Source organism: Erithacus rubecula, assembly GCF_903797595.1.
Source record: "Erithacus rubecula genome assembly, chromosome: 10".
NCBI classification, from domain to species: domain Eukaryota; kingdom Metazoa; phylum Chordata; class Aves; order Passeriformes; family Muscicapidae; genus Erithacus; species Erithacus rubecula.
The window spans coordinates 5,036,681-5,062,930 of NC_136662.1; the positions used below are offsets into that span (position 1 = coordinate 5,036,681).

The following is a 26,250-nucleotide window of genomic DNA, read 5'->3' on the forward strand; positions in this document are numbered from 1 at the left end:
GAGGACATGTTCTGTGAACCTTTGTGGAAAAGCAAAAGTGCCTGCAGATTTCTCAAAAAACCCTGAACTTGTAGTTAAGTCTGACCAGGATTTTTTTTTTTTCCTCATAATTATGATATGACTTTCATTAGCCTCAGATTGAGAGAGAGAAAGGAAATTAGCCTACTTGCTTATCTTCAGTTGTAGCTGGACTTTTCATAGCTGATTTTACTTTCTACCTTATATATTACTAGGAACATGCTTTTTCATTAGCTGTTTCGAGCTTTCAGAAAGTAATTTTTGGAGTTATTTGTGCTTCCTGGCTGAGTGGGGGATACTGGTATGTAGACTGAAGAGGAAGAAAAATATTTGGATAAGCAGTTAGAAGTCTTGGCTGTATTTTTGCTGGGCAATATTTAGACAGTTGTGGTGGTTTCCTTGCCACAAGTTGCTTTTCCCTAGTGCTGACAGGTAATGGTTCAGCAGACAAACAGGTTTCATTGCCCTTCTGCAGGGAACAGCAAACTGATATGTCAGCCCTATCCTACTGCTCAGGAGAACTTGGATTAGACCTGAAATTGCTCTCCAGCTGCTTTTAGGCTTTTGGTAACAAACTTTGCTATGCACAGCCAGGGAGCTTTGTCTTCCAGGTCAAGAAGGATGTGTGAGTGACCAGAGGATTCTCTGAGCACAGCAGCTCCTTGTCAGAGCTGTGAGTGACATTCTCACACATGCTCACCTCCTGGGATACATGTGTGGTAGAATTTGAGGGCTTTTCTTTGTTTTGTTTGAGCTGAGCTAGTTAATCTTGGTTTAGACCAGTGGCTTCTGATCTTTTGATAGGATCAGACTGCTCTCAGTTCACAGCATTTCTTGTCAACCACTGTGGCATTTTGCATGTCTCAGCTTTGAATTGAAGACACAGTAAAAATGAGACCAGTTCTGCAAGCCATGCTCAGTAGCTTGAACACCACACTTTAGGAACTGCTAATTTAGGTAATTACCACACTCAGGAGGGACATTTTCAAAAACTTTCAAGTTTCAAACCATTTTATATTCAGGTCACTTGCCAGGATCTAAATTATGCTTGCAGTGAGCAGGTGTTGGTAGCTTAGACTTTCACAGAACAAACCTTGAGTCCTGTTTTAGGTGTCCATAGTATTGCTGTAATTGCATCTCCAGCCTGAAGAGAGTAATGCTAGGCTGAAGAGCAGCAGTGGCATTTGTCCCTGCTAGAATTAGAAGTAGTCCCATGAGACCTTTAGCTGTGGCTCCTGGAGCAGCTTAGCTGGCACAAGTCAGCAGTGCTGCCCTGCATTGCCTTCTCTCTCTGCTAGCACAAGTGTCACCCAAACAGGGAATTGGTCTGAGAAATCAAGCCAAGTTAAAAGTAACCTGGATGAAAAAAAAAAAAAAAGTGAGGGGAAAGCAACTTTAATCCAGTTTAGTTTCCAGATGATAATTATAGGGATGCTCCTGCTGGCACATGAAAAATGCTGGGTGGTCTGAGATGAAGTGGTTTGTGTGTTTTGGCCTATGGGCCTTGAAGAGTGATTAATGAATCTGTTTCAAAACCAAAGGAAGGGATCAATCTACCAGAAAAGTTTATTGCTTTGTTTGCCTAGTCAAGGGGCTTGGATATGCAGCTGAGTTTTTAAACAGTGAGAGCTGGCCCTGGGTATTGTCAGTTGTGTGATACTCAGTGTGCTTTCTCTTGTGTTTTTGAAGATTTCTGCTTGGTTTTGTGGATGAGACACAGGTCCTTAGTACCTCTGTAAAACTTAAGGCTTTGAAACAAGAAAGAGGAAATAAAGCTGTTAGAAATGAATTAAGTCCTGGTGCTCATAGGAAGAAGGTGAATGGATCAGAAAGAAGTAGGTTCTGGTGTTAAAAATGAACAGGTGAAACTTGCTTTCTCCTATTATATAAACATTTTCTCAGTTTTTAAGCTGGAGTTTATTTTGTAAGAGATGCAACTCTTCTGTATTTTTTTACTTTTTAAACTTTTTTTACTTTACTTTTAGTTTAATTTACTTTAATGGTTTGTTGAGGTCTGCTTCCTAAAATTTCCTTTTTTTGCTTAAGTAATTGATGCCATAACTGAATATGGGAAATAACAGAATTAATTTCTATTTCTGCTTTGGATGTTTGTAAATGAAATGAGGCAAGCTATGTTTGGATCTGCCTGTTTTTAGTTCTCTGTTTATTTAGCAGGAACACACACTGATGTTGAAATGTCAGTTTAGGCTTAGGTTTTCTCCTTGTGTGCAACTGCTTGTCCATCTGATTTCCCATTAATGTGCAATGTCTTGCACATTATATATGAGTTATTCTGAACTAAGATACTCTAAAATGTTTGTTTTAAAATGAAGTGACAGCTGTATCATGTGACATCATGGTTTTGCTTCAGAGCCAAGCCTGTGTGGAGGAAGCTTTTGTTTCTGCTAGTGCTTCCAGTATGTTTAGATACCACCTTATCAAAGATCCTTACTGCTTTGCTGCTTGTTCAAACAGTTCCTTGCTGAGGAATCCAGTTCTGTAGTTGTGAAGCCAAGTTTTGGCTTCTTAGCAGCTGAAAGAAAGATCCTGTGTCTATTCCCTTTCCTCTGCAGCAACAAAAAGTACAGGCATCCTCTACCTCATGCAGAGCAAGTTATCAGAAGGAAGGGACAGTGGTAAGAGAGCCTTTATTCTACAGTTTTGGTATCCTGAATCCCTTTTCTTTGCATATTATTCTTTTATTGGTTTTCTGAGGCATCATTGTGACAGTGAGGCTTTCAACTTTACTGCTAATAATAAGTTCTGAACAGGTTATTGGGCACTCTTGGCTAATTTCAGAAAAATTATGACAAACAAAGCAGTTGCTGGCATTAAATCCATAGTACTGAGAAAACAGACATATACTTCTGTTGGTTTAGTAGATTTTTGTGTGGCTCTTTCAGGCTCCATAAAGTTGTGACTGAGTATTTTTTATTTCCTCTGCCTTCTCTCAGTGAGGTTGGCACTCCTGTGGTGTGTGAGTAAAGCCACTGCACTCAGAGGGAAAACTCTTTTAATGGAAGGGTTTCTTCCTGAAATCTCTCTTGTGTTGAAAATTCTCTATTAGGCTTAAATTTATAGCTTTGGGCTGGTTTTGTGGTGACTTCTTCAGGTTGTAAGGTGAACCAGCTAATCAGGGACAGGGACTGGGCAATGTGGAGGAGCCCTGTCCAGCCTGGAGCTGGGGTTTGCCAGGTCCCAAAGTGGGGGTGGGCAGTGGAATTGCTGCTCTTGCTGCTTTCCTGACTGCCAGGTCTGTTTCTCAGAGCAATTGGACTTTAGGCAGCAGGTTTTTTAAAATGTGGACAGGCATTGCTTCCCCAACAAAATCTTGTAGTAACAGCATAATGGGTGAATGTGTGAGAGGGGGGAGTTGTGTTCAATGTACATGGAGCCAAACTGAGCCAGGGATTTATTTGGCCTTGTTTGGTGTGGTTTGTTTGGGTTTTTTTTTTGGTGAATAGTTGCACAGAACAAGTTCCCTTTTAGACTTAAAAGCTGTATCTTTGAAACAAGCAGTTTGAAAGCTGAGGTTGAACTTGATGCTGTTTTGTTGCTCTGATGTGGTGTGACTTCAATATGGAAGCTCACTGTGATTTTTGTACCCTTTAGGGTTTTGCTGGTTTTGTGTGCAATTAGTTTGTAGTCACTCCTTATTTTAATCTTTCAGCACCATTTTGAACCCTTTGCTCCCTAGACTTTGTGGAATTTATATATCCCAAGTTCTTACTGTTTTTCCCTAGTGCTGAAAATTCTGGGCTGTTGTACCTGAGGATGATGTAATACTTTATTTAAGTTCTGTTTCTCTGGCTGTCTCACATAGAATAGACAGTTCCTTTGATAATCAGAGTAAACAGTGTGAATGAGGGGGAATGTGTACTTACAATTTCCCAAGTCTTGCATTTTGCAATGCATCCAACTCTTATTTTGGATTATTTTGGGAAGATTTTAAATAATTCATTAATAAATTAATAATAAATTCACTAAAGAGGCTGCAAGAACTCATCTCCCTCACCTGTTCTTTCTAGCACAGTTGAGAGCTCATTAGTTTGGTGATAGCCTGATAATAATATTAACTGCTTGTTTTTTAAGCTGTCATCTGGAAAGAAAAGAGACCTTTTCTAAAAAAGGGTGTGCTTGAGGGCAGAGATGGAGAAGTTAAATGTTCCAATCTTTTCCTGTGTTACAGGACAGGGAAGGAGGGCCAGCCCAGGGAATACTACACCTTGGATTCTATCTTGTTCCTGCTCAATAATGTGCACCTTTCCCATCCTGTGTATGTCCGTCGTGCTGCAGTAAGTACAACATACAAAATAATGATTTTTTTGTCTTGTGGTAATGGATATGTGTGTGGTTATTTTCAGGGAATGATAACAGCACTTGTGTGTATGAATTTGGCTGGGGAAAGTGAGAATGATATGCAGCAAAGTGTGTGTTTAAAAACAATCACCTCTGCAGAAGGATCACATGACAGGTCCTGTCAGGGTGGAGTATTTTTCTTGGCAGTTTACTTCCTGTCAGACTATCACTTCAAACCACCAAATTATGTTTACAGCAAGAGTTTGTCAACCAGTTATTAACAGTAATTGTAGCATTTATCTTGATATTCTATGGACATAGTTGTTTCCAGCACTAAACTATTTCAGGAGCACTTTTGTCTTTAGTGCTGTAGATGGTAGGGATCTACAGAATGGAGAAAAGCAGAACAGCTTTGGAGTGGAGTTGGCAGTAAGCAATCCAATAAAAAAAACTGATTAAGCTCTACAAATAAAGGTACAGGAATTTTTTAAAAGTCCATTTGATTTCCATTTGACTGCTTTCTAGGAGGCCACTCTTCATCTTTCCTTGTGCTTCATTGTTACCTGAACAACACAATTGGTTTCTATGTATCAACACAGGCTCCTGGCAGAGAGGAGTGTATGTGTGTGTGTGTGTGTGTGGCAAAAGCCAGTTCTTAATCATATTTGCAAATTTGAAGGGAGGAGGAAAAAGGCTGCCTTCTCTTTCAGTTTCATAGCAGGTTTAATTTTGTGTAGCTGCACATCCTCTAGGATGTGGTTGCACTTTAAGCTTGATAATTAAACTTCCCTGGATAGCAGGACACATGGGCTTGTCTTTGTGTGAATGAATAGTTTTCAGTAAAACTGAAAAATCTTCAGCAAGAGTCTCTATGAGGGAAGAACAGTTTAATGTCACATCTGCTGTCTTTTCAGACTGAAAACATTCCTGTGGTAAGAAGACCTGATAGGAAAGACTTGCTTGCATACCTAAATGGGGAAACATGTGAGTAATGTGTTCTTTTGCCTTGGACACACAGTGCTTTTTACTGCTTCATATTCATGGCACAAGTGAGGAGTAGGAGGGGAAGATTGGGTAAACAATAGGCAGTTTACATCTTAATTGAATGTGCTGAAACTTTAGGCAGTTTACATCTTAATTGAATGTGCTGAAACTTCTCAAAGTTATTATTTCTTGTGTTTTTAATTGTGTTCTTAAATTAACTGTTTTGCTTAGATAGCTGCATTCCTACATGCATGTTTAGAGGTGAACATTACTACTACTATTACTATTAGCCTATTTTGGCTAATAATTGCATGTTAGAATGCTTAGTATGTGTGTATTTCCCTTCTGTAGACTATGGGAAGCTTTCAGTAGTACATTGATCTTGAATGCAAGAGATGTGTGGGATGAAATATTCAGTTTAATAAAATATTTTAAATCACTGCTTTGTCAATCTGGCAGATTTGCCTAGCATTTCATCATCTTAAATTTTTTGTTAACAATAGTCAGAGAAAAGAAGTTTCTCTGAGAAAAACTGAAATATCACCTTTTTAAGATGCCCTGTTTTGTAGGTGGTCTTTAAGTATCCTGGAGTATGAAATTATTTCTGTAATATGATGAGTAAAATCACTTTATATATTTTAAAGGGATCAGCAAGTTGTCTTTAAAAAAAAACCAACTAGCAAACCAGTAGGTTTTGGTTCTAGGTTCTAATTCTCATTGTGATTGTTTTCTTTTATGAGTGGTATATAGAGATCATAGAATCATTGATTAATTTATGTTGAAATGGACCAGCAGAGGTCACCTGGTTCAATTCCCTTTTCAGAGATGGGCCAAAAGACCCTGAGCAACATGATTTAAATTCAATCAGGTTCTGCATATCTCCATTCCACTCCAGTCCCAGCATTTAACCACCTTTGCTACATGATATGTAGAGTTTCCATTGTTGCATTCATCTGTTGTCCTTTTTGTTATACTCAAAAATTATTGCAAATATTTTCTTTTTAAACTGAACATTCTGTTTGTGTGCAGCAACTTCATCAAGCATAGACAGAAGTGCTCCACTTGAAATTGGTCTTCAACGATCCACTCAAGGTACAGTTTAACTAAAGAATAACTTTGATGTTTATTTTATAAAAATCTACTACAATCTTGCATTTTTTTATGTTCTCTTTTTCTTGTAGTTAAAAGAGCAGCAGATGAAATATTAGCAGAAGCAAAGAAACCAAGAATAGAGGTAATGACAGTGACTGTCATAAATACAAATTGGGGTGGAGTTTATCTGTTTTTGTAGGAATTTGTAAGAATTTTGTAGGAATTTTTGGGTTACCTGTCCTTTGGTGTCCTTCTTTTCATGTGAATGGGAGCTGGAAGGGATTAGAAATTTGACTTGAGGAATTGTGGTTCTTGAGGAAACTTCCAATAGCTCTGCACTTAATGCTAGTGCCCAGATCAAAAATCATTGGAAATAAAGATTCTCCTTGCAAATGTGAAGAAAATACTTCTGAATAGCTTTGATTCTAGCTGTATTTATATTTGAAAAGGGAGTGCACAAGAATTTAAACATGGCTGTTTTTGCAGGATGAAGAGTGTGTGCGTCTCGACAAGGAGCGCTTGGCAGCTCGGCTGGAAGGACATAAAGAGGGCATCGTGCAAACAGAGCAGATCAGGTGGGATTACTTTCCCTTATGCCTAATGCTTAGTTACAGGATAGAGAGCAATTCTTGTGCTGTTCAAAGCAGCCAGTTTTGCTTCTGTCCAGTGGAACTTCTCTCCTTGATATTCTCAGTAATGTTCGAGGAGTCAGACCTTGAAACATTTATGACAGCGCAGATTTGAGGCATTTGTGAAATCCTTAATTGTAGCTAACCACATGAAAAATATGTATTTTGAATGACTTCTTCCTGTCTCTTATATTGGTGTACTTAAAAGGAAACTATAGGGAAAAAATCAGATTGAGGTATGATTAGAAAGCATGAGAAAAAAAATTCAAAAAGTACATGTGATTTTGTATAAATGAATAATTTGGATGCTACCTTGAGTATGTCACACCTTTGCAGTGCTGCAGTGAGGATTACCAAGTGTTGTTTGAATTAGTTTGTATTCTCTAGTTACCAGTTCTTTTAATACTGAATGTAAAAGATTGCCCCTTATAAAAAAGTACAGATATTACAGGTGGTAAGTTTCAGCTCCATGCTTGACACTGCTGTGAACCAAGTAGAAAGACAAAGAAGTTCCCTTTCCCATAACATTATTATAAAGGAGAATGCTTCACAAGCAGTACTTGCATTAATTTTTAGTGAATTCTCAAAGAAAAAACAACCCCATGTAATAGTGAATTTGGTATGGACAGTTAGTATTGTGCAATTCAGTTTTTATCTTTTTTTCTTCAGCTCACCTGCAAAACAGTAGGGCTCTCTGACAGCCCTATTCTGTGTTTACAATTAAAAGCAAACACACATAGGTGTTGGCACTCTTGGACATGAGTGAGTTCTCTCAAACTCAGATTAGTGTGGACAAAGTTGCCACCATCTGTTGTTTGCTGTCCTGCATGGTCTTAGAAGTTACCACATCTTCCAAGGGACCAAGTCCACATAACTGCACCTCAGCCAAGATTTAGACTAATGCTTTGAAAGCCTCTGAGCAACCAGTGGTTGGTTGACTGGACACAAAATTCTAATCCACTAAAAATAACAGGGAACTGAAATTTGGTTGTTGTTACAAATGAAGGTTGGTCCTGATCCTTTACGTTTGGATTCTTTATTTTTGTTTGGTATAGCTGGGAGTTTTGGATGGTGTTTGTGTTAGTACTGTGAGTCTTTTGTCATAAATTCACGTGGCCAAAACAGAAATGCCAAGCCCATATTTTGTGTATATATAAGGTGACTGTTCTGTGGTTTATAGCACAGCCTTAAACTTTCGGCAGGATAAAGTTATTCTTTCACAAATTCTTTCAGAAGAATTGTTTGTTCAATTATTCAGTCTCTGCTGTTACTTTTGCTCATTTAGGTCCTTGTCTGAAGCTATGTCAGTGGAAAAAATTGCTGCTATCAAAGCCAAAATCATGGCAAAGAAAAGATCCACTATCAAAACTGATCTGGATGATGACATAACTGCTCTTAAACAGAGAAGTTTTGTTGATGCTGAAGTGGATGTAACTAGAGATATTGTCAGCAGAGAGAGAGTATGGAGGACAAGAACTACAATCTTACAAAGCACAGGCAAGGTAAGGCTCTGGATATGAAGCTGGGTTTTATGATCCCTACAACAAACTGCATTTTGATTTTCTGTATCTCATTTGTTAATCAGAGATGACAGGGGGATTATGCTCACTGTTCCATATCAAGGTGGGCTTGCAGGGCTGTTGGCACAGTGACAGAAGAGTTTGTCCTTATCACATTACAGTAAATCTAAATTGTATCTCCAACTACTTGCATCAGCCACTTAAAAGATACTAAGTAATCACTTAATTCCTCTTAACCAAAGCTAGCTTGAGCCGTGCAGTGGGGCGGGCTCCATGAAAGTACCTGTGGGTTGGAAACAGACCAAAGTGGGGAGTAACTGATAGAAAGAGCAACACAGGTATATTGAAAGTCCAAAGGCCTCTACATTGTGGAAAACACCAAAGCAGTAAGGAAAAAAAATGCTGGAATGAACAAAACCAGAAAGTGTTGCCATGAAGAGATTTTTGTCTCTTTATGCTACTTTTGGCTGCACTTGGTTATGTGCTATTCTGAACATGGTTGCAAGTACAGCTGACAGCTTGCTCTCTTTGGACAGTAAGGCTTTCTTTGCAGAGCTACTTGGCACTAAATTTCTCAAGGAAGCAGTAAGTCAATTTCTAGAAGATTTCAAGGGTCTGTTTTCCTGAGGTTATTGTCAAACAGCATCCTTTGCCTCCACTACTACTTTTAAGTGTTGTCACAGGAAAATAATGTTTAGAAGTAAATGAGCTCTCAGTCTTCATTTGTCTTATTTTTAACAGTATTTTACATATCTCTCAACTTTCCAGTATTGTCCCAGGGCATTAGTGGTAGAATAATTTAATTCATGAATTATGGGGTAATTACTGGGTATGTGGCACATCCCTGTCTGCCACCTACAGAGTGAGAGTTGCTTCTTTGAGTCTCAGAGATTTGTAGCAGCCTTGCTGCTGAGCAGGTGATAAATTGATAAAAGTTTTAATATTGTAATCCTTGGAAAGGTTTGTACTGAAGGAATCTGCATAGCTCTTCTTCCTTTTGTGAATCATTCATGGCATTCCTCACTCTACTTTTTTCCAAGTGAAATTGCAAAGATAGTAAGGAAGAGGTGAATGTGTTTGTTGTAGTGACCCTGTAGTGAAAGCAAAACATGACACAGGGAGAAAGACAAGAACCAAGAGCTGAAATTTGTTCTTGGGCTCTAGCATGCAGTTACTGTGAGCAGCCTGGTGAGTGTATGGGCATAACAGCAAATCTTCTATTTCGGTTTGTGCAGGGATGCAGGAACATTCTTGGTAGCTTGGACAGAAATCACCGAGTGTTAATGTTTATATTTTCCAACAAGTAGCAGTGAGAGTAAGTAGATGGGGAAACATCACATGTTGCTGAGGGCTGTGATTTATTGCAGAACAGCTCAGGTTTCTCATTTGTACATTGTTTGGGAGGGTTTTTGGTGTGTGTTTGGGTTGGTTTTTGTTTTTGTTTTCTCTTTTTTTTCTTTTTTTCTTTTCTCTTTTTTTCTTTTTTTTTTTCCCTCTATTTCAAGAACCTTTGTGAAGAACTTCTTGAAAGTTGTAAAGAAACTCAGATACCTTGTTTCAGGCAAATAATTTCTTCTCCCTTTTTCCTTTTAAGAATTTTGGCCAGGAGGCATGATACTGCTCTGCAAATGCTGTTTTTACTCTTTTGTATGATATTGGAATTGCTGATGTGCCTGATAATTGTTTTTATTGTAAATTTTCACTATCTGCTTGGTTTGGGTTTATCTGCAGTCTCTTGAATCCTCACAGAGTATTTATAACCCAAGTTGACTTCAGCATTGCTTTTTTAATATCTGAATTCCTTTGGAACCTGCTGGGTGAATGATAACAAACAGTGAGCACTTGTAAATGTAATTTTTGTTGTTTCTTTGCAAAAATTGCTTCAGTCTAAGGCTGCTTCTAAAGCTCTTTTCCACAGAGAAACACTCCTATGTATAAGTTTTCCCTGTGTTCTCTGTAATAAATTAAGATGCAGAAACAGCTTAAGATGCAAGAAGGAAACACTAGGAAGATCAAACCACAGTACAAAAAAAATCTCTTGACCTTTTCAGCTTACTGACAGGTTTCCTCTGGTTTTGATATGTTTGAAGAAAATATTGATTCCACCAGCAATATGCTCCTCCAAATTCTTCATACATGCCTAAAATATTAACTATATTTCTGAAACATTTACTGTTTCTCCTTTATAGAACTGTTCAGTTTTGGTTTTTTTTTTTTAAAGTCTCTGGTGGTGTAGTGTTCTTTTTTAACATTTTAAGAAGTTTTCATGATACTTGGATTCTGTCCTTTTACCTGCTGCTTTTGTTGCCAGCATCTACATTGTCACAAATCTCCCCTTGCTGAAATTAGTGATAGATATATTCCTGCCTGTGAGGGTTTTTTGTTTTTTGAGAATGTGTAATTTAAGTGTAAGTAAGGTCCCTTGTGTGTTTGACCTCTCTGCTACCCTCCTTTGATCAGATGAGGGTTGATCCCTGCATGTCTTTTTACTGATTTTTGTGAGGTTCCTATTGTTTGTAAAATCAGACATTTCAGTTCACCTCTCCTCTTTTGGTTTTAAGATTTCTACATTTGCATTTATCTGCTTGCTTATTGTTGTGTTTTGCTTAGAACACTTTGTTATTTTTCCATAGTTTTCTGTATGATTATTATGCAGTTCTACCTGTTTTGGAAAGTCAGTGTTTGATTTAGTTCCTAGTAGGTGAGTCATCCTGCTCTGTCTGTTTTAAGTATTTGTTGGCTTTCCCCAAGTCTGTGGTGTAGTTTTCTAGATTTTTATGAATAATGTGACATTTTTATGTGATCACTTTTCAGAGCAAATTGCATCTGTTTAGTATAAGGATTTTTTTCCTTCTCATAGTAACTTCATTTTAGGACTCTTAGACAGCATATATTGTTTAAGGGAATTTAATTTCAGGAAGAGTTTTGAATCCATACATAGACTATTTACTATCATAAGTGTTTGAAATGTTAAGTTTTGTATCAGTGCTCTGCACAGGTTTCAGTTGTGTGCATGTTTTTAGATAAATGGGAAGCTGTTTTGTAAAACATGCCATTGAACATCTAGGAAAAAACCTGTGTTTATACTGAAATTGATTCTTTCCTTTCACATCCTTCCTCTAGTTTTCTTTCCTAGAATCCTCTTCTTTTTATTATCTTCTGTAGCAGGCAACAGCAATGTTTTCTGAAGGAAAAACCTCCTCATTTCATCTGTACTGTAAATGTATTTGGCACTTGAATTTTTCCTGTGAGAACAAATTAAAGTAGACTAAGCAGGAGTTTCAGCACTCACAGGTGTATTTGGAGAGTGTGTTTTTGTCTGTGACTGCTGGTGTACTTGATTTATGTTTTGTTATTTATTTTTAATCTCCCAGATTGCTCAGAACTATTTCTTAGATAAGCAGCAAGGTGACTGGGTGAGCTGTGTTGAACATGCTCTGCTTGCAGAGAAATCTTAAAGCTGGAATCTTAGAAATGCACTAATACTGGCCTTGTGAATTTGTATCTTTTTGAAATGAACCAGTGTTCTGAAATAAGCAGCTCTGAGCAATTCAGATGTTCTTAAAAAAAAAAAAGTTTTCTTTGTAGTGTGTGGTGGGTTGACCTTGGTTAGATGGATAACAGGTGCCCACCAAGGTGCATCCCTCCTCAGCAGGATGGCTGGGAGAAAATAAGATGCAAAAGTGTGTGGGTCAACATAAAGGCAGTTTAACAAAAAACAGAGGGTGTATGGGGAAGCAAAAAGGACAAAAGGTGTATTCTCCACTTTCCATCAGCAGGAAATCTCTAGCCACTTCCTGGGGAGCAGAACTTGGGTACATTTAACAGTTGCTCCAGAAGACAAGTATTGTAACAAGAAATGCCCCTCCTCCTACTTTCTCTTAGCTTCTACTTCTGAGCAGATGTCCTGTGATGGGGAATGTTCTTGGATCAGCTGTCCTGGCTGCCTGTCCTCTCCAGCCCCAGCTGACAGGTGAGGGGGTAGATTAAGGCACTGTGCCTTGCTGACCCAGCACTGCTCAGCAGCAGCCAAAGCACTGGGCTGTCAAAAACACCTTTCTGGCTACCAAGGCACAAGTGCAGCACTGCCAGGAAAGCTAGGACAGAATTAACTCCACCTCAGCCAGACCCAGTTCATGGCAAAATGCTACAGATTATTGCTAAAACTTTAAATTTTGGCCAGCACTCTTCAGTTATCTTTTCTCACAGTTGCAAGTATATTAGAATTCTATTTTCTCAAGTGAACTCCAACCTTCTATACAAGGAAATGACATAATCCAGCTTGCCAAAGATATGGGAAGTCTTTAAGGTTATAGCACATGACCTTTCTTAATCTCTTCAGCTGAGAAGCTGAGCAGTAGCTGCACACTCCTGCTGCATTGTCCAGGCAGACACATGTACACATCTGTCAGCAGCTGGCCCAGCTGTGCTTTGCTGCATTTCTCAGCTTTTAGCATATCTGTAAATATTTTCTGCTCCCTGAGCCTTGTGTAAATCTTTTGAAGACATTGCTGGGCACTGGGAGTCTGGAGTGACCTATATGGCATCTTAACATTACTGCCTGCCTGGAGACAGTCCAGGGAAAAGCATTGAAGCAGAACCATGAGAGCTGGACAGGAGAAATTGGCTTTTGAGGTATACATGTTTCCAATGGAGTTAGGTGTGCATTAAATTTAAAAATGATGGGATGTGGGCTCTTTCTGCAGGTTATAATGGAAAAACTACTGAGACTTGATATGGGATCAGAGTTAGGTGGAGCTGAGTCTGTAGTATCATAACCTTTATATTGTGAGATTTTTAGTTTTGTGTTACCACCTGCAAAATATTACTACTGCAGTTAGTACTTGCATATTTTATTTTTAAAATTAATGCATTTTCTTTATAGGTTTGGTCCTTTTTACAATAACTACTATATTTGAAGTAAATGTGAGAAATCATGTTTTCAGTTACTTTCAGTTCTCTTACTTTTATTCTGATGACTCTTGACCATTCTTACTACTGAAGTAATCTGTGAGGAGGTTAATACTACAGTTATAATTAAAATTCCAGTACTTTAATTTAGCTGGAAAAACAATTTTGAAGCAACACTAGTAGTATTTTAATCACTTAAGACAACTAAGTGGTCTGAGAATAAAATTTTGGATATTTTAAAAGAAATTGATTGTAAAAACATCTTTATATGTGGGCTCTAGGTGGCAGAATTGTCTCACCTTCTTGAAATTCACAGCAATGGGATTTCAGTAGCAAATTGAAAGAGTAAAGGTGTGCCAGGCTAACAGCAACTGGTGTTCTTGTTAGTCCTGGTGGAGCAGGAGGGTGGCTGTGCACAGATATCATGGGACAGTTTATGCAGGACTGGCTCCCTTGGGAAAACTAGGCAGATTCTTTTATTGATGCCAGGCACTACTGCAAGCATTTTGAATGCTGCATTTAAAGGAAAGATGGGCCAGATTTTTAAAATTGTATTTATATTGAGCAATAATAAATCTTACTTTGTCTATACATGCCCCTTGAATTCGACCCAAAAATCTGTGGAATAAAGCATTATGTTTCCTGAAAGAATATTTAGGTCAGCTATAAAGTAATTCCTTAAATACTACTCTACACTAACACTGCTCTAACTATTATTAAAAAAAAATATGTATTTCCATATGCTGCATTTATAGGGGAAATGAACTAGGATTATGTATCAAGGGGATTGGGATTTTTGAGATTTTATGTTGTACTGTATCTTCAGACTTTTGTTGCTGTTCTTTCACACTTCTGAATTAGCATTTCAAACTAAATGTTTCAGTTATCTTTCATATAATGTTCTTGCAATAAAAATTTAGTGAAGATAACATAGGACAAATGAGAACTGCACTTTTTTACTGAACACAAATGTACAGGGAGCTGTACAAGGAGCATAGTCCACTGCTATACAGGGAGCAAATATACTCACAGTTATGTTTTCAGTTCAGCTTTAGTAATACACAGTTAACTTTTTGAAGGGGACACAAAGAATTAACAAAGATGAACTTTGTGAAAGGAGTGTCTCATTTTTATTTTCTTTCCCCCAACAATTAGTAACAAGTTCAATTTTATCAATTTTTCTTAGAGGCTCCCTAATGTGAACCTTGACAAAGTCATTATGTGCTCTTCTATCAGTTGTTTAGCAATATAAATTCCAGTAGTGTAATGTGAATTTCTTCAACTACCATTGTCCTGAAAGCAGGATCACAAACACCTGTTTATTCAGGTGGTTAATCCACAGTCCTGTGTGGCAGTTTGCTTGTTGTGTGCCCCAGCAGGGCTTGCCTGGGTCAAAAGTGTGCAGAGAACAGATTGAGGGGTCCTGTGAGTCCCTGCAGAGTGAATTACAAGAGCAGAGAGGAGAGAAAATCAACTTCAGAGATGGTGAGCAGTTTTCAAATTGAAGATACATATTCTGAGGCATAGGAGAGTGATGCCTTAAATATTTATTTTTTTTTTTTACTTTTTGATTTGAATTCCAGATTTAAATATGTGCTTTAATTTTAGATGTGCAAAATATTTTCTTTTAAATATACAGTTTATCACTTCATGTTCCTTATGAGCAATGTTTTAATTTCTGCTGTACTTTTATGAGGCCATCTCAATGCTGTTTTCATTTTTCTTGTCATGCCATATATAGGATTTACTGAAAATGTGTGACAGGAATATTTCCTTTTTGGCACAGCATCATGCCTTTCACTCTGCCAATGGCTGCAAAGGATTTAGCAGTATGTCTCAGCATATTAAGCAAATGTGTAAAGAAATGTAGTTGGGGCTCAATTCCTCTTTCTCCAGCCCTACTCTAAGTCTGGACAATGTTTACAACATTCTGCAGTTCTTGATTTTCCTGGGATACACATCCAAGAAATCCTTACTGTCAGATCAAATATGAGATTTAGAAAATTTGTATGGTTTTTCTTAGGCTCCTCTTTCTCTGCAGTGAAACACTGGAGTGTAAACCTGATTAAAAATTGGTTACAACTTAGCTGCAGGAAAGTTTTTAAGCACTGTAAGTCATACTGTATAGCAGGGTATATACTTCTTGTTTTGCATGTTAGATTTAAGATTTTATTTTTGTCAGATGATAGAGATGAAGTATACTTTTCTTCAAATTTTCTTTCTTCTAGAATTGTTTTCAATTAAGCTGAAAACAATGTTTATCCTTGATGATCACTATTAGAAAAATATATTTTTATTTATTTTTGCTAGCATGATAAAGCTGCTGTAGTGACTGGAAGTCTTTGATAATGAAATTAGGGTTATGGTGACTTACAGAAATTAAAGACTGCATGTGATATATTGCCATAGAAGGATTTTTATTGCAAAAAAAATTGGTTAGTGATGTGACTTCATTAAGCTTTCCTCATCAGAGCAACTTGATCTGACTGGCCCTGGGATTTTTCCACAAATATCTTGGCATTAAATCACCACCAGTGATAGTAACTTGGTTTGGTGTATGTTAGTCATACATGTGTTGGCAAGGAATAGAGCATCTGTGCAGAGGAACAAGTATTTTGATATTTGGAGGTTTTTTCCCCTCTTCTTTTCTGCTCTGTCCCCCAGACCAGAAGCTTTTGCTAGTAAAAAAGTTGCACTTGATTATTAAGTTTAACTAAATCTAGGGCAGAAGCTGATGAATATTCATATTCTGATCTCTGAAGGGATGAACAATGAAAATTTAGCAGTCTTCAGCTCTGCAGGGCTTTACAAATCAGCTGGTACATGCAGTGGACTTCCTGCTCAATCATTTTTCTGTCACAGTAATGTAATCCCATATCCCTGACCAAGCCAGTGACCAGCAAGAAGATGATATTAGTTTGAGTGCTTGTTAAAACCCTGCTGGTTTTCTCCTCTTCCAAACAGCCATTAGTTGTGGCCCTGGGGGACTTGCATTTTCACACTGTGGAAAAAAGACATCAGCAAGAACATTTCTGATTCCATGCTTATTAGTGGTTTGTTTTCAGCAGATAGGAGAAAGAACCTTGTGGGGTTTTTTTACCTGAGTTTGGTCCAGGATGTGCAATTTAAGGCTATTAAAATCCCATGTTTAAAGGCCTTTGAAAAGTGCATTATTTGAAGTTCAGCTTCCCTTTAAGACTATGTTAACTGTGGATTTATGAGTAAAATACAGACGTGAATGTTGGTTGTAAGTTCCTTGTGACTGGGAGATTTGGCTTCTGCATGGATAATCACTCTTATAACATTGCTGCTGTTGTTAATTAGTTCCTCCTTGTGAGTTTCAGAAGATGGAGTAGCCTTGTTTCCTAGAGACAGTGTGTGATAAGGCACAGCAATGACAAGAATTGTGATTGATATGGTGCCCAGGCCACAGTTTGGGAGTATCTTCATATAATTGATATGTGCATGGCATGCAGCTCTTGAAAGTTTTTTTCCCGGGGATTTTTCAGACTGAAAAGAACTTTAAATAAAGTTTTGTGTGAGTTCTTTCAGTCTTTGTCAAAAGAACTGGGTTTGCTCAGGGCATGGCTTTGCCTGTGTGTTTCTGGTGGTTTTCCAGTTCCTGCCCTTGGTGGTTTGCAGTGAATTGACAGGATGTTCACTGAGGTCAAGTGAGCTGGCTTAGGGAAGCTTTGCAGTACAAATTTCTAAATGATTTCTACAAAATTCACCCCAGAAGTCTTTGTTTTGCAATTCATCTGTTTGTTTCATGATACCAATAGTGTTAACACCACTTCAGTGTTAATATACAATACTCTGGAAAAGCATTATCATTTTGTGAGTACTTTATATTATTCTGAACCAGTAAAAAAAAGCTGTTTTGCCTAATTGGTAAAAAGTTTCTTTTGCTGATGAACCTTTAATGAAAATTGACATTAGTAAGAGACATTGTGTACACTTAACTCTGTACCTTGTAGGTTACAAGTGCTTTGAAAGGAATTTGGTTTACTTTGTGATGTAATGAAGCCAGTTAGATTTAGCAGTTGTGGGCCTTGAAGAGTAGGGGGTAGCAATGATGCTTTAAAACCCTGTTAATATTTGGATCCTGTCACAGAAAAGGGGTCAGAAATCAGCTGTTCAGAAAACTGGTGCACCAGTTTTGGTTTTCGGTGAAATGTAAATTAGCCAAGTTAACCAATCCACCTGGCTGGTTGTTATGTGAAATACAGATGGTCAGTAAGGTTCACAGGTACCTGATATCTTTTTCAGAACTTTGCCAAGAATATTTTTGCAATTCTTCAATCAGTTAAAGCCAGAGAAGAAGGCAGAGCACCTGAGCAAAGACCTGCACCAAACACAGCACCAACGGTAAGAGCAGTGTTTGGCTTGACACCAACAGTGTGTCCAAAAATACTTCTCAGTATTACATACACAATTGTTTTGGTTTGCTTCCAAAAAATGCACATTTTTCAAGCATAACTTCTCAGCTATTCTTCAACTTAACTTGCATTTATTGGTATTTAAAGAGTTGAATATATTAGTTTAATTAGTTCAATATGCTCTTGTTACTGAGAGATGAATCTGCTAGTGCCAGCTTCTGCATCTATCAAGCATTAGCCACATGCTGCATCTATTTGCAAAAAATGTGTTCCATGAGAGTGCTGCCATTTCAAATGAAGTGTTTTGCTGCTTTTCTGACAGATAGGGTAGCAAATGTTTAAGAATCTGGAGCATGACTCATGAGTGGGAACAGCTCAAACCAGCTTTCTTTTGCCTGTAATAAATCAGAACAGACTTGGAGCTGTATTGTTTACTTCTGTCTAGGTATTAGACAGGATTTGTTTAGAATTGTGCTGTTTACTGTTGTGTTCTATTAAACCTAATGTATCTTTGAACATGGTGGTAGTCTGCTCTAAAAGCTGTTTGATCATACTGTGTTTTGTTTTGCTGCTACTGCATTTAACAAAGAACTAAATTTAAATAACAAGATGAATTCCAACATGTAAATATTTGCTTTGTGTTGAATTTCTTAAATTGTGCATGACATTATTCAAATGTCCTACTCAGAATAGGTGTGAATACATAACTAAGCCAATCCACAAAAAGGATTGAATTGGTGTTGAGTGTACTTCTAGATTGGTGCTTTATAAAAACCTTTTCCCCAGAATGCCTTTTTTCCTCAAAACTTGTTTTTATTTATTTTATTTAGCAAAATTTTATCTTGATCAGGCTGACAAGGGAAATTTTATGTGGCTGAAACCTTAGTAATGAATTGTCAGTTGATGTTTTTTTCCTCACTAATTCTTTAAATATAACAAAAACTCAGTAGAGATTTAGTAATGTAGATTGTTGCTGCTTGTTATTTTAGTTTTGCCTCAGTTGTTCTCTTTGCATTCAGCACTAAACTCTGTTTCTGTATGACTATAAGTGGATATTGAATGGAAACATCAAAAGTTTTCAGATACATTGAAACTCCTACAAAAATATACTGGGTTTATACTCTTGAGTAGTTCTAAGTAATTCTTCATGAAAGTCAAAAACTATCAAATGCCTTTTAGTATGTTTTACAAATGTTATTTAACCTGTTTTAGGATCCTACTTTGCGAAATAAGCAACCTATTCCAGCTGCCTACAACAGATATGATCAGGAAAGATTTAAAGGCAAAGAGGGTAAGTTGATTGCAATACTTTTTTTTTAATTAAAAAAAAAAAAAAAAAGAGAGAACCCAAACTGACAAGTCATAAAGTTCATATTAGGGGATTTTTCTCTGCTTTTATTTTACAAACCTATGAAAAGACATAAAAAGAGTGGTAACTTTATCTCAAGATAGCTTTCCAAGTAATAAAATCCAAAACTATTATTTTGCTGAAATTGTTTCTGCCTCTTAGGAAGCAAAAGGAGTGCTTAAAACCAGAACTTCTTGGGGAAAAAAAAGTTTAGGGAGGGTCCTATGCAATAAACAAGCACAAGTGCAAGGATAACTGTCAGGTGCATAATATGTAATAGATTCCCCATCTTCAAACAATCACAGTTGCTCTAAAAGTTGTCTCCAATAATTTCAAGTAAATATTGTCTAGTTGTGTCTATATAAATTAGAAAACAAACTGGGAACAGCAGTGCAGAACACAAGCTCCCTTCTGGAGAGGAGATGGAAGCAATCTACAATATTGAAGAATTCTCACCAGTTTTAAAACATGGTGAACATTGAACTTCAGTGATGATTTGTCATTCTAATGCAATTTTCTCCTGTCTCCATTCCTTTTTTTTATCCTGTTTTTAGCACAAGTTCAGTTACTTCACTTTTATGGCTTGCTGTGGTTTTATTTTGCAATCTTGTGTTTGTTGTGCTTGGAGGGTTTTGTGCTTCTTGCAGAAGGTCATGCAAATTTTGTTACACTTCTGAATTGTCTCTTTCTTCCAGTTCTCAAACAAAATAATTTTCTTCTTTAATGAAACTTCCCATGTTTTTAAGGGCTTAATGTTTTTAATGGCTTTCTATTCTGGCAGCAGGAACTTACATGCTGCTAAATGCCATTTTAAACTGTAGGTGAACAATTCAACTTGCATTTTTTAGAATATTTGACTTTGTCCAAGTTATTACCATTTTTTGTTAAGGGAAACTGGAGCCAACTCATCTCTTAAATTATTTAAATTAAAAAAAAAGATTTTGTAAAGATGCATTTACATGTGAATGCATCCTTTATGTTTATGGAGGTGTTTGTTTGTGTATGAAACTTCCTATGGGAAATTTGGTCAGATATTGTATTATATCCTCTTGAAGTCAATTCCCCATTGGCCTCCATATACTTATAATTCAATGCACTGGTTTTATTTACTACTGCTCATTGTCAGTTGCATGGTGGGCTGGAGAAAAAAGCCAAAGCAGGATGTTTGGCAGCTTTTTCAGTGCTGAAAAATAAGCTCAAGTAGCTTCTGTGAAGAATGAATTGTTTCAAGAAAAGCCAAGGCAATTTGGGGAAGGAACAAAAAATATAAAGCTAAACCAACTCTTCCATGAATATTTTTGCAGTTTCCTTCTCTTAGTATTTTATATATCTAGAGATATTTGTGATGATCTTTGTTTTCAAATTAACTTCAAAAAATAGCAAAGATCTCATTTACTTGTAGGATATTCCATTGTAAAACTATTAACTATTAATTTGTGTTTTTCCTGTCATAATTAGGCATTAATGCACTGATAATGTAATTTGCTTAAAACTGAACTATGCACATCACTTGCAGGCTCTGTCATAAGTGAACTCATTCCTTATGGGATTTTTCATTTAGTTGCTCTCAAAATGAAGCTGTGGCTCCCAAATATTCATTGTAGAAGTGAGACTACAAGCAGAAAAACAAAATAAAGCTTTTTTTTTTTTAAATTAAACTCTTTTTTTTTTTACGATAAGTCTAGTAAGAACTTGGAATTACAAATGTTTGTGGAAAGGTTGCAGTATTGGGACTTCAGGGATTAAATACAAAGGTTAATAACTTGCAGTCTTTATGCCATTGTATCCACAATGCTACAATATTTAAAGTTTAGGCAGCGAAGAGATGAACTGTTTTTCTTTGAATAGTTGTGTGCTTTAATACAGAGTTTTTCCATTAGCTGTCTTGTCCTTAACATAAGAAATTTAAAGCTTGTAGAGCTAAGAGTAAATTTAGGAATTTTAACATGCATTAAGTAAACTGTTGAGGTGCAGCCAAATTTCTCTGCTCCTTGGGATGGATCATTATTTCTGATGCAGTGTATCAGGATGCCTCTCTGGCAGACTGACTTAAAATTTTCATGCCAGATGGGTCAGGCTTTGCTGCTAGGGTGGTTTAATAGTGTGAGGGGTGGTAATTGTGCTGCTCTTGAAGAGCAAACAGTAAACTCCATGTGCAGTTAGTGGAACTCCTCAGCAGCACAGGGACAGGGCTTGGTCACCTTTTGCCCAGCAGGGGTCTGTTCCTGCAGCTTTGGTCACACAGGACAGAGAAACTTTTCCTTTGACATTCTTCAAGGTCTGTGATGCATTAGAATGTTGTTTGCAGTAGGAATTGCACATCCTGGGTATTTCCACATGGAAAGTGGAAGAACATGTTGCTTGGCAGTGCACCCATCCTGCCCAGCTGCTCAAATGTTTTTGAGGTGAGGAGGTGAGCTGCTTGCAATCACTTTCCTTAGGTGCTGATTTCTTCCTGTTGCTTTGGTTTCTTGCATGTTGGCAGTTAGTGATGGTGTCTTCTCTTCAACAGCATAGAGCTCCATCCTGTGCTAAACTTCCTCTGCTTTTACCATGGTAGTCCTATTCCTTTTTACATTTTACTTGCTTGAGTGGTTTTTGTACACTTCATTAATGTGCATCTTTACAGTTGGGGATATTTTTTCAAACTGCAGGTTGTCATACCTTCTTGAGAAACGTAATTTTAAAATCTTTTTCAGGATTTAAAAATCCTGTGCTCAAATGCCATTTGATGCTTTAAGCTCTTATTTTGTGTCCTCTCCTGTATGCCCTAATGTTTGATACTTAAATGCAAATTATTGATATATATGTTTTGAATGCTGTACCTTGTCTTTCCCTGATTTTCTTGGGTGGCTTTACCTCAGAAGATCTTTTTCACACACTTGTTTGTTCTGTAATTTGAAAGTGTGCAGTAGTGCTGGGATGGTAGTCTTGAAGGTGTAACATTTTTGTGGCCCATTGAGTGCATCTCAGCATGGATGGCAAAGTCAAGTTTCCCTGTGCTGCTTCAAGGTTAGATCTTTAAGGCTTATTCCAGGAGTGTTCCTGTTGTTCTCAGAGTTTCAACATAGTAGAAGCCAATTGTTAATACTGCCTCCAAAGCAAAACAAAAAACCCCCAAAACCTCCAGCAGTATTCAGTCCTATTTAGTGTAAATCAGAGTCTTGCTGTGTGATTTCAGCCTGTAATGGTGAAAAGAATATTCTTGACTGTGTTCAAGTGTTTCCTTCAGCAAAGTTTGCTGTTGACTTCTTCTATTGTTATTTTATGCTTTATTTATAACTTTATTGGCTTTTCAGACACAGCTGCCATTTCCCAGAAGTTTGCCTGGTTTTCAATCAGTCCTAAGTGCTCAGCCCAGGGAACTGAGGACTGTGAAGTTGTTATGTTTGAGATGACTCTGGACCATAACATTTTGTTTCTCTCTCATATACATTGTTGAGAGAGTTTCTCTATAAAGCATTTCTCATTATAAGTTATTTTGTTTTAAATGGTGTGATGTCTTTTTACACAGGGAGTATAGAATTGGTAGCAGGAGATGGAAGGTTCTGAAGTTTTACTGGTCAGACTTAGTTTGACCTGTTAAACTTTTACTTATTGCATTCACTTTATGTGTTTCTTCTTTTTTTTTTCCTAACAGAGAATATGTGCAAGAGATGCACATTTGGCTACAGAATGTGTTCCATCTGTATTTTCTGTCTTAGTGTGACCAACTAGTTTAAAAACTTTCAGCACTGTACATTCACTTCTGTGCTGGAAAACACATAAATTGCTTTTAACTGTGAGAAACTTAAGGTGTTGGTGTTAATTACTGGTAAGATTATTACAGAGCTGTAATATATGAACTGTACAGAGAATTTGTAAAGTAATTAGTGTAACTTGGAAATTTAGGTTGTGAAACTTTTACTTGTTAGGGTACTGTAAAGGAGTGCTCAGTAAACTCTCATGCAGAGTGGCATTTGGTGTCAGGGATTAAATTCCTGGGGCTGTGAAGTGGGGTAGTGAATCCTTTCCAGGCTGTCTGCTGAGTGTTGCTATCTGGGGCTTGAAGAGTATACAGCTGAGAAAAGGAGTGGTTATTCACTCTTATTCATCCACAATTCAAACCAAGTCTTTAACTCGAGCTCTTTGCTGTCTGAGACATGCTCTTTGTTCTGTTTTTATTTCCCTTGACTTCCTTCCAGAAATTCAGGTTAATTTGAGTAGTTTTCAAGCTTTTATTCTTTTGGTAATGTATCAGAGCTCAAATTTGTAGCTGGATTGGATGACTTGAGCTGCAGAATGTGCAGAATCAAAGTGCAGAGTGACCTAGATGGATGTGGAGCAGTGGCTTTCAGCAAAGGAAAGGCTCTCTGAGCATTAATATTTACATGCAAAAAAATGGAACATGCACCCAAATGCTGATGGAGAATATTATCACTCCAAAAAGCTGATGCATTAGGGTGCATATTTTCATTTCTAGGTCTAATTATTTTAAATAAGAAAAGGCACTCACATTGCTGCATGGGGATGCTGGAAAGGTAACTTGTGATGAACCACCCTGGAAATGTTTATGGTTCTTTTACCAGTCTTTGGGTCACAGAATTGAGAAACTGTGACAGTAATATGTGCAATGACTGAAGAAGGAAAAAACCCACGGTGATAGGTTATGTTTTTGAAGCATTAGAGTTGTTTATTCAGTTCTAGGTACTATGTTTAGTCTCTCAAGATATAGTTTTAAGACATCAGTTGATGTTGGTGTTTTTAACAATGCATATATTTCTAAAATTGATTATATTTGGCAAACAAAAGGTCACAGTACAGTTTTTCATGACAAAATTATTGTTGGACTTTGCTTGCATTCTGTAGTCCTTAATGTTAGACCTGTGATTGAAGCATTTAATATGGACTGCTCTTTGCCTAAAGGAAATGTCTGTCTTTATTGAAAAATCCCAGTGTATTGAAGACCCTCAAGTAAGTTTTTTAATAGATACTCTGCCTCTAGTTCCAAGCTTAAAAACAGGGCTCCAAAGTCTTACCATCATGGTACCTTTATTTAGGAGGCTCTTTTTTCTTAAACACCCTTATCTTAGTAGATGGTTTATCATTTTAACTGCTTCTATTACTACCAGTGAAGCTGGGCTTTTGAAGCTAGAGTTATAAACTAATTCTTGGCCAGGTGTGACCATTTCATCTCACTGCTGGTGTGTGACTCAGCAGCAGGGGTTGGAGCTGCTTTGGGAGGAGAGGAGAGGCATTGCTTTTGTGTTCTTGGAGGGTGTGGCAGAGCATTTGTGCTGTGGAGGGCTGAGGCCATGCTCAGGGGCTTCAGGTCGAGCTCTGTTCTCTTTACTGTGGCCCGTGGTTCCTCTTGTGTCTCAGGTCTGCTTTTGAGCAGCTGTATCAGGGGCAGACCCCGGCCTTGCAGAATAATCTGGAAGAAGTGCTTCTGCTTTCTAGCCTAGTCCTTGAATATCTTTTACAGCATTAACCTGGCTGATATCCCCTGCAGTTCTTGAAGTGGGAATGAAGCAGGAGCTGTGGAGTCCCTGACCTGGAAACATTTTTTTCCTGCTTTGTCCAGGCTGTGCACAGTGAGTGGAGCTGAGGGTGCTGCTGGATGTGCCCAAGTGTACAAACTATTGAGACCTTAAAACATGGTACAGACATGGGAGGGGCAGGGCTCTGGCTTCTGGCAATGTTTATTTGTGTGAGAGAAGTGATTGGCTGACAGGTACAATATCACATGGTGGGTGTGAGAGGATTGAATCAATAAATTTGTGTTCTGAGAAATGTGTCAGTGCTGTTACTGCTCCAGGGGGTGCAAGCTGGAGATGTGAACTCTAATTCACCAGTTGCTTGAGAGTTTGAGGCAGGAAATTGGAGAGCTGGTGGGAAGTTTGGGAGGTGATTTCTTCTACAGGTCCCACCCTACTGCAGACAGCAGAACATGGGCCCTGAACAGCTTTTGTAGAGGCTGCAGAAACTGTTTGCAGGAATGTGTGTGGGTACCTACACTGACCATTTAACATGTTTTATATTTGAATTAGTACACAATGCTACTATGACATTATTTGCTAGTTATCAGAACTCTTTTATTTGCTACCCTGTTAGCTTCTAAATAGTACTAGGACCCTGTGTAGCTGCTGGAACATTCATCAGGCAGGAAACTGGCATTTGCTGGAGGCAACAAGTGGCTCTTCATCCAAGTTATTTACTTGTCCTGCTAGAAAGAAGGGTCTCAGAACAAGGTTGGGAGCAGGAAGCTGGTGAGTGCCAGAGCTGTGGTTTGTGGCTCTTGTGGCTCATTAAATGAACCAGGACAGATTTTATGAGAGATTTGGGAAGACTTTGCAAAAGATGAAACCAGTGGCAGTTGAGCAGAGATTTGTTCCCTGCCAGGTGCCTCTCTCCCCTTTGATTTACTTTCTGACTGTACTGCTGGCTTTGTGGGCCTTTATTCCCTTTGCAGTGCTGATGGAGACAGGGAACAAACATGGAGAGCTAATTACAAAGTCAGGATTTTTGCTGAGAGAAAGAAGCCACAGCAGGACATGTACAACAGAGGATAGTGCTGTGCTGGTCTTGCTATGAGGTGTCTGTATGCTTTGGAAAGAACATCTAACCAAAATAGTTGGAAATGCTGTGTGTCACAGGCATGAGGAACCCATAATAGGTCAGTCTGGAAAGGATAAAGGTTCTTCTGGTGGTGATGTTTTAAAATTCATAAACTGTCAGCCTGAGTTAGACACCTGATTTATGTCACTCCAAGTCAGCAAAAGCATCCCTTCAACTTAGGGAGTTCTACCAAGTATTCCACAAGGCTCCTGGCACCACCTGAAATATTAACATGCTCTTTGCCCTGCAGCAGTAACCTATATAGTCACAAAGCAAACTGTTCTCCATGGAAATGTTTGTGCAGTCACATCTTGACCATCCTCAGCTCAAGTTCAGTGGTGTGACCTCTGAGCTAAGACTCAAGGCATAGTTACAGCTTGGGGTTGAGGGGAAAGGTGGAAAGGCCTATCAATTTATATAGGGAGGCAGTATCAATTTATATAGGGAGGATAGGTTGTTTTGTTTGTCTGTGT

At 37.9% G+C, this 26,250-nt stretch overlaps 1 protein-coding gene across 1 annotated transcript in view; it reads left to right on the forward strand.

Annotated features, from left to right (window-relative positions):
- The window catches only part of CDC73 (cell division cycle 73), a 95,803-nt gene that overhangs the window by 1,126 nt on the left and 68,427 nt on the right, over positions 1–26,250 (forward strand). Inside the window, exons 2-9 of the mRNA XM_079313522.1 lie at positions 4,208–4,313; positions 5,232–5,301; positions 6,331–6,393; positions 6,483–6,535; positions 6,880–6,968; positions 8,308–8,524; positions 17,723–17,821; positions 19,045–19,123. Coding sequence (XP_079169648.1) covers positions 4,208–4,313; positions 5,232–5,301; positions 6,331–6,393; positions 6,483–6,535; positions 6,880–6,968; positions 8,308–8,524; positions 17,723–17,821; positions 19,045–19,123 — 776 coding nt within the window. The remainder of the gene's footprint in view (positions 1–4,207; positions 4,314–5,231; positions 5,302–6,330; positions 6,394–6,482; positions 6,536–6,879; positions 6,969–8,307; positions 8,525–17,722; positions 17,822–19,044; positions 19,124–26,250) is intronic.